This window comes from Momordica charantia (genome assembly GCF_013281855.1).
Source record: "Momordica charantia cultivar OHB3-1 chromosome 5 unlocalized genomic scaffold, Mcharantia_2.0 BLBB01000005.1, whole genome shotgun sequence".
Lineage (NCBI taxonomy): Eukaryota > Viridiplantae > Streptophyta > Magnoliopsida > Cucurbitales > Cucurbitaceae > Momordica > Momordica charantia.
Genome location: NW_028275163.1, coordinates 7900356 through 7909145, shown reverse-complemented (window position 1 = coordinate 7909145; position 8790 = coordinate 7900356). Strand labels below are relative to the sequence as shown.

Genomic DNA, 8790 nt, shown 5'->3' with positions numbered 1-8790 from the left:
CTTCACATTTTCTTGATTATGAGATGAAGTATGGATTAAGACATAATTTTTTTTTTTTAATTTTTAAACATTGTTTATTCAATCTTCAAATTGGTTAACACCATCAACTAACTTGTAGCTTATTAGAATATTTTAAATAGCTTATTAAAATATTTTAAACCTATGTCGGAGATTTAATTCTCCATTTCGTCTCTTTCGAACTTACAAATAAAAGTGCTATATTATACTATGTTCGAAGTTGAACCTTTGATCTTTCACTCTATCAATAGTAGTAATAATAATAAAAAAAACAATAGTAGTAATAATAATAAAAAAAAATCAATCTAATGAGTAGATAACTTCATAACTAATGAGCATGTTACATCATTAATTTTGTTAATGTTATTAGGTGGAGGGAGTAAATAAAAATGTAGTTGGATTAAAACATTTTTTAATGGGGGTAAACACATTTTTACTAAATTTATAATTTAATATAGGTCATATATCTTTCTAGATAAAAGGTAGTCTTAAATTATAAAAAAATAAAAATCTTTCAACTTTATCGTCGGTTTTAAAAATACTCTTATCCTTTCGAAAGTTAATACTATCGTGACCCTTCATAAACGTCTCAAAAATACTTTTTAAACAAGCATCCGTTAATATAAATTTTGAATGGAAAGTTGATGCGACAGAATTTGAAACAACTAGAGAATTAATGTAGGAAATTGTTTGGTTATTTAAAAAATGGAGATTAGGACAAAATTATACAAAATTAGGGTATAATAGTAATTTGGGTTTAATCACAAACTTTCCCTTCAACTTCACATTTATGAAGGCCATTAATGAGAATATTGACATCAATATATTGTAAGAGTTTTTTCTAAAAAGGAAAAAAAAAACGTCGAAGAAACTATTTAAATCAAATTTAATGATTTTTAAAATAGGTAACAGAGGGTTAATTAATGTTTAAATAGGACAAGGTCCTACTTATAAATTATAATAAATTTGTTGACCAGACGTTGCTTCCGTATTTTAGCTACGCTATTAAATAGAAACTATTTTTGTATTTTTTCCCTTTTTAAGTTAAAATAATATTTTCATCTTATGTTTTCAATTTCAGTCCATATTTTTTCAAAATATTCATTTTTACATTTCAGTCTTTATACCTTCAAAATATTTATTTTTATCTTTATATTTTTAAAAGGTGACTATCTTGACTCTTATTTTTTAAAATTTACAATTACCACGTAGCTATGCTCACTTTACATCATGAAAATAAACTTTAATGTCATTGATTTTGTCAAAGAATGTCATATTTTTCATATTAAGTTTTTCAATCGAGTCGTATACGTTGCTAATCAGTAAAATGTTTTAAAATTTTGATGATGTGTGATACTAAAATATAATCTTTTATTTCAATTAATTGCTAATAATTCAAGCTTTCATTTGATAAATTGAATATGAAAAAATATATGACTAAATTGAGTTCATATGATCTAACTTGTAATAACTCAATCGAGCTTGAAATAAGTTGATACTCTAGAAAATTGATCCATAAAATTGAACTATAATATTCTCCAAATTGGAAGATTTCATGGAATTTTCTTTTAAAAAAAAAATATTCCCCTTTCTTTTGGCTTTATTTTTCCTTTTTCAGTTTCTTTGACTGCTGCCTTTTTTTTCTCTTTTCATTCTCACTAATGTTCTAACTTTTAAGAGTATGTAAAATTAGTAAAAAATGGTTCCATTATATTAAAATTAGTTTACTATAATTATAATAGTAATTGCGTCTCTAGAAAAATAGAGGCGGCCTCAAAATTAAAAAATGAATAATACAAAACTATAGTTAAAAAAAAACGTTAAAAATAAGACTATTGTTGGAGGGTAAAAAGTTAACATGACATGTGGACCAATCGGGTCAGCTCGGTGAAGATGATAGGATATGCATATTAGGTTTGTCGTACCAACAAGGACTGACCTGAGAAGATCTAGAAAACCAACTCATTTTGTTAAAATATGTGTGATCGAGTTAAAGGGAGACCAACCTAAGATCTGATTGTCTGTAACTGTCTAACCACAATGGCCATAACAAACATGTCGCCCTTATATAAAGGACAATGCTTCAAGGATTTAGGTACCCAATTCTATCTGAGGCCGACTAACTGAGCTCATGCCCTCATTGATTTAAGCTTTGGAGTATTTGTTCTTTATGTGCAGTCTCTCCTCGTACCGTTCGTTTCTCTATAGATTATCCTAATTCAGCAGAAATCGACCTTCAAAGCTCGGTAGAATTCAGCATCAACAACTATCAAAATAGTTTTTTTTTTAAATAGAGGTAAATAAAAAAAACAAACAAAAAGGAGCTCAAACTAGGAGTGTCTGATTGTCAAGAAGATCAAAGAAAAGCTTTGTGTTGATGACAAGAAGATGCCAAAACGTAAATTAATATTAAATAGATAAAAAAAGATATTGAAAATAAAGTCTAAATTTCAAACAAAAAAAGGTACGAAATAATATCTTATACTTTGATTTAAATTTTGAAAGTTCACTATTAGAAAACAAAATTAATTTGCAAATTGTATAACAAATGGCAAAGTGGATAATATGCTACGATCATTTATGCATTATCTAAAATCTTTGGTCATTTTTACTTGAACATATAATAAATATTAAAAAATTAAACATAACATTTTATTTAAAAACGCATTTTCAAGTAAAACTTTGGGTTTTATAACTTTAAAATTTGAGAGTAAGAAAAAAAAGTTACCATTATATTTATATTTTTTAATAGAAAATAATTAACTTCTCAGACTTTAGGAGGTGTCCCTAAAATTTACTCTAACTCGGATCTCACAATTTTGTTTTAGTTCCATTTTAAAAAGAGATTATTCATCCTATTTTTTTTAGTCTATGAATTATGGTCAAATTTATAATGGAATCATTTTTAATTGTTTGCTTAGATCGATCGTTACAATGCATTTACATCAGTTTCTAGTAGGAGTAAGTAAAAAGTTTCGAAAAACATATTCGATGGACAAAAATCGACCGAGTCGAAGTCAGTTGGAGTCAATTTTTTAATGAGTTGGATCTTTTTTAATTTTAAATTTTAAATTTCTCAAATTTTTCTTTACTCTCTCACCCCTCTCCCTCCTTTCTTTTTTTCAGCTTTCGTAGTTCCTCTCTTTCTTTTTACTATATTACTTTCTAGAAAGAAAATCAATTTAGAAAGATGAAGAGATGTTGAAGAAGTTGAGAACTTGAAACCATGGCCGCCGTTGATGCTTCTCTCCCTTTCTTCTTTCTTTCTTTCTCCCTCTCTGGTTTTCTTCGCTCCTCTCTTCCTCTTTTCTCCCCCTTCATCTTCTTCTCCATTATTCTCTCTTTTTTCTTCCCTATTTCTCTTCCTCTACCTCTGTTATTCTTTCTATTACTCATCTCCACTTCTTCATCCTTAAATCCATCAAAAATCGATCGACTGCAGGTATAGCTAGTCAATCGGAGTTGACGAACTTCGATCGATGAAAATCGATATGTCGGTGGTCAGCGTCGGTTGCAGCCTAAAACGACTCTGATCGACTGATGATCATCCTTAATGCTAGCCTTCTTAATGCGATTTCTCCTCATTTCAATAATATTTTTGACTTATGTAGGAGCTCAACTCGAGCACAACTTGGACTAACAAAAAAAAACTCAATCACAGTATTCAAATTTTAACTTCTTTCAAATGTAGGGACTAAATTGATTAAAAGGAAGGAAAAAAAACTCTAAATAATAGGAACGTTTTTAAAAAATATCACTCATTTTAAAAACTTATTGACTCTTACTTTCAAACTTGTAAAGTTCTTCTCAGTCTCCTTCAATTCAACAAGAGATTGTCTCTTGGAGAAACAATCTTTCTAGGTAGTATTGTACATCAATGCAACCTAGAAGTCTATTGAAATAAGACTTATGGATTAGAAAGTTGGATTTATAGCCACTCTACCAAATTGAAAATATTGTTTAAAATAGGTATAAGTTAGAGATGATATAGAAAATTTTTTTCTTTCTTTAATAGAAAAGGTAACATGATTACGTATTATTTCTTCAAAAGACGACATACAACACCACCTAAGTAGGTCTTCAAAAGACACTTTTAAAGTGGAAGAGATAACATGTAGCTACGTTGCTGCAATAGGAATGATCGTCTTCGAATCTTTTAAAATTAGTAAAATATTTTAAAAAAATGGGGGGGGGGGGGGGGGGGGGGGGGGGAATGTGATTGTAAAATTAAATTAACTTTCTAAAATTCCATTAATTTCACTCCCTCGCTGATTTAGGTTTTCTGTAGTCTCTTCTAGTTCTAGCAATGGCGAATCGCATCCGCGTAATGTTTCTTACTCTCTCTCGGCGGACTGACGGAGAAGGATTCTTCTTCTATTCCACTTCATCTCAGTCCCTGCAAGGTTTCTCTACTTTTTTGCTCTCTTTCGTCAACGAAATTATTGGACTTTGATGTGTATTTTTTGCCCTTCAGCTACAATTCACCTTTATGTTCTAATCCTTCCCCGAAAATCAAATTCGATTTTGATCTTGTTTTCCCACATCCTCTGCGCGTTGAAATTCATTGTTATTTCCATATGGGTGTTTGTGTTGACTGATGTAATGCATATGTATATGAAATCAGAACAGAGAAACTGAATTGGGGCATTTTCTAACATGTAGGTAATCATTTCAGCAACTTGAGCTTTTGGTATTTTTTGTTTTTCATTCTGTTTTTTTCTCTGTAGAGATTTCAGGTGCTGAATTTGTACCGTTTGCCCTTTCTGAGATCGAGGATATGAAGTAATCCTTCTCTGTCTTTCATCAATTACTCTATAAGCTATGACATTTCTGCTCCATAAAGTTGTTCCACATTTATCTCGAAGAATCCTAACTAGAGATTTTACTACTCCTTCTCAAACCCATATAGGGAAAAAGTTTATCTTGTTTAATGGAAAAGATGCCAACATAAACCGCCTTTGTAATGAGAAGAAGTTCAAAGAGGCTATAGCTATTCTCTGCGAGCAAAGATGTTTAAGAGAGGCAGTTCAATTGCTCTATCACCTCGAGAAACCCTGTGCTTCAATTTACTCAACTTTACTACAATTTTGTCTCCATCAACGAGCTCTTGAAGAGGGTAAACAAGTCCATGCCCACATCAAAGCCTCCGGGTTCGTGCCCGGATTATACATTTCGAATCGTTTGCTTGATATGTATGCTAAATGTGGGAGTTTGGTGGAAGCCCAGAAACTGTTTGACGAAATGATGGAAAGGGATTTGTGTTCCTGGAATACTATGATTTCTGGTTATGTCAAAGGGGGGAATTTTGAAAAAGCAAGGAACTTGTTTGGTAAAATGCCTGAGAGAGATAACTTTTCTTGGACAGCAATTATATCGGGATGTGTTCGACATAATCGTGCCGAAGAGGCCTTAGAGTTGTATAGATTGATGCAAAAACATGAGAACTCAAAATCCAATAAATTCACTGTATCTAGTGCTCTTGCTGCTTCAGCAGCTATTAGAAGTTTACACATGGGTAAGGAGATGCATGGTCATATTATGAGAATGGGGTTGGATTCAGATGAGGTAGTTTGGAGCTCCCTCTTGGATATGTATGGGAAATGTGGAAGCATAGAGGAAGCTAGATACATTTTCGACAAGATGGTCGATAAAGATATTGTTTCATGGACAGCAATGATAGATCGGTACTTTGAAGATGCGAGGAGGGAAGAGGGATTTGCTCTATTTCGACACTTAATGAGTTCAAATATCAAACCAAATGAGTTCACATTTGCTGGTGTCTTGAATGCTTGTGCCGATCATGCTGCAGAGGATTTGGGTAAGCAAATTCATGCCTTCATGATGCGTGTAGGATTTGACCCATCTTCATTTGCTGCTAGTGCTCTTGTTCATATGTATTCGAAGTGCGGGAATATCGAGAATGCCAAAAGTGTATTCAAAGGGATGCCCCAACCCGATTTGGTTTCTTGGACTTCCTTGATCGTTGGTCATGCACAAAACGGTCAGCACAACGAGGCTCTCCATTTCTTTGAATTGCTACTTAAATCAGGCACCAACCCAGATCATATTACTTTTGTCGGAGTTCTTTCTGCTTGTACTCATGCCGGACTAGTCGATAAAGGACTCGAGTACTTCCACTCCATCAAGGAAAAGCATGGTTTGACACACACTGCCGATCACTATGCTTGTATAATCGACTTATTGGCCCGTGCTGGCCGCTTTACAGAAGCCGAGAGCATAATCAACAAAATGCCTATGAAGCCAGACAAGTTTTTATGGGCTTCTTTACTAGGTGGTTGTCGAATGTATGGTAACCTTGAACTAGCAGAAAGAGCAGCAAAAGCTTTATTTGACATAGAACCTGAGAATCCAGCCACTTACATTACTCTGGCCAATATCTATGCCACTGCTGGTAAATGGGCTGAAGTAGCACAGATCAGGAAGACCATGGATAACAGGGGAATAGTGAAGAAGCCCGGTTTGAGTTGGATTGAGATCAAGAGAGAAGTTCACGTGTTCGCAGTCGGAGATAACTCACATCCGAAAGTGAACGAAATACTCGAGTATTTGGGCGAGCTGTCAAGGAAAATGAAAGAAGCTGGCCATGTACCTGATACAAAATTTGTGCTACATGATGTGGAATTGGAGCAGAAGGAACAAAACCTTTCTTACCATAGTGAGAAACTTGCAGTTGCATTTGGAATCATTTCAACACCTCCAGGTACGCCAATCAAAGTTTTCAAGAATCTAAGAACTTGTGTTGATTGTCATAATGCAATGAAGTTTATTTCCAAGATTACCAACAGGAAAATAATTGTGAGAGATTCAAATAGATTTCATTGTTTTGAAGCTGGTAGTTGTTCATGTAAGGATTATTGGTGATACACACGACTCAAATTTTTGTAGACTTGGCTTCAAGTTAGATTACTTGAGTAATTTACTTTCTAAATCTACAATTTTTACCTCTTTAAAATTGAATCAAGGAATTACATTGCTCATTATACCTAAAAATCCAACTTAGAAAGTTTGAACAATCTTCTTATACGTTGAATGTGTTCAATTGGTTTATTGCTTAGTTGGTCAATGACAAAATTGGATGACCCTTTGAACTAAAAATTTTCAATTTTTGAGATCCAATTTCAGAAAAAATATAGGACGTGTTGGGTAGAACTCTAAGGTTCCGTCTCATAAAGATTTCGTTTTTAGTTTTTTGTTTAATAAAATTATGCTTATTTTATTACAATTTCTTTTGTGTGTGGTCACATTTCTTTTGAACATATTACCTAAATTTTAAAAAACAAAAACAAGTATTTGGAAACCGCTTGGCTTAGATTTAAAAAACCTTTTTAAAAGGTTAATAATAAGACAAAGAAATACGTGGAAGTAGTGATTGGAAGTTTAATTTTTAAACCATAGAAAATAGGAAGCAAAATGGTTATCCAATGATGTCCAAATGAAAAATAAAAATGGTAGGTTCAATCTCAAAGTGCTTGAACTATATTCAAGTGCTTGAACTATATTCAAGTTGACATCTTTTAAATTGTGCTTAGTTTAACGAAAAAATAACCACAAAGGCTTATTGATGAACCTCTTTCCATCTGTCCTAGAATCATTCTCAACTCGTCCCGTGGGGAAATTGACACCCTCAATGATGGCCTAAACCTCCTAGCTTAATTCAAAAAATAACTAACAAAATCTACCAAAATCAAATTGAATTGGCTATTTTCAGTTGTATACTTTAGAAAAATGAATCCACAATATAGTTGAAAATGCAATAGAATGTTTTGGTTTTTTTTTTTTATCTCAACTTGCACCCCAATGTCAACGTATGGTTCCCCTGAATAAAATTCCACTTTCATCCAAGGTTCAAAATGTCGGTCCTTATATTACGGACATGTCGATAGATATTTGGGAAAAAATTATGGAAATTATGAAAATTAATAAAAATTATTTTAATTACTAAATAAAATTTTAATTGTAGCTTATAATTGATCACTTTTTATCTATCAAATGTAAAAATATGAGTAACTTATGAAAATATCGATGTCGGTAGAAATATATAACAAAGATTGATGAAAATAATTTGAATTAGTAAATTGAAGTTCAACGTTATTTAATTTTATGTTTTATTAATAATTAATAACCAAATCTAATATTAGTTACATAATTGAACACTATATGAAATATTGATACATATACACATATATATTAAATTTAGTTATTAGAAATTGAAGGATATGTTTGAAAATTTGTAATTAGTTTTATAAAGAAAAATAGGTGTGAGATTAAAAAAATCAACATAGTAAAAATAAATGGATTAATAGTAAAAATTGAAATAAATAAATAAATTTAAATAATAATATTATTATTATATGAAATAAAGAAGAAGAAAGAAAAGAAAATAAGAAGATAGAAAAAAAAAACTTGTGCGGTTAGAAAAAAAAAACTTGTGCGTGTTTGCCCTGGGCTCGAACTCTGGGTTTGGCCACCTAAAGTTTTTTTTTTTTTTTTTTTTTTTGCGATATATCGTCAATGATATTTTGAATATCGTCGATAAGGGGACTTATGTCTATATCTTTTTTATCTTTTTTTTTCTTTTAGTAAATAAATCACATTTTATTCTATAGTTTGCTAAGCGTGCAGGACCTTATACCATATAGAGATAGAAATCTTTATAAACTTGTGATTGATTTTCTCATTTTCTAATCAATGATACTTTAGTTTAAAATTAGTGTCTAAAGGTTGAAGGTCGAATTTAAAATAAAGCTCAAA

The 8790-nt window shown here is 31.5% G+C and overlaps 1 protein-coding gene across 4 annotated transcripts; it reads left to right on the top strand.

Moving 5' to 3' along the window:
- Positions 1-4244: 4244 nt before the first annotated feature.
- Positions 4245-6923, top strand: LOC111025406 (Pentatricopeptide repeat (PPR) superfamily protein). 4 transcript variants are annotated; one of them, XR_002603532.2, is made up of 3 exons: positions 4245-4421; positions 4746-4800; positions 4928-5068. XR_002603532.2 is itself a non-coding variant. In XM_022303266.2 (2 exons), exon 2 carries the CDS (start codon positions 4840-4842, stop codon positions 6898-6900), a length of 2061 nt encoding a protein of 686 aa, XP_022158958.1. In that variant the 5' UTR covers positions 4264-4421; positions 4746-4839; the 3' UTR covers positions 6901-6923. The 4 variants fall into 4 exon arrangements, 3 of the variants coding, with proteins under 3 accessions (XP_022158958.1, XP_022158960.1, XP_022158959.1); XM_022303266.2 differs by having other exon boundaries at positions 4264-4421; positions 4746-6923; XM_022303268.2 differs by having other exon boundaries at positions 4269-4421; positions 4755-6923.
- The last annotated feature ends 1867 nt before the right edge of the window (positions 6924-8790 follow it).

Bases quoted from the DNA above. Each gene is read 5' to 3' on its own strand.
- LOC111025406 (XM_022303266.2), top strand. From the start codon at position 4,840: ATGACATTTCTGCTCCATAAAGTTGTTCCACATTTATCTCGAAGAATC.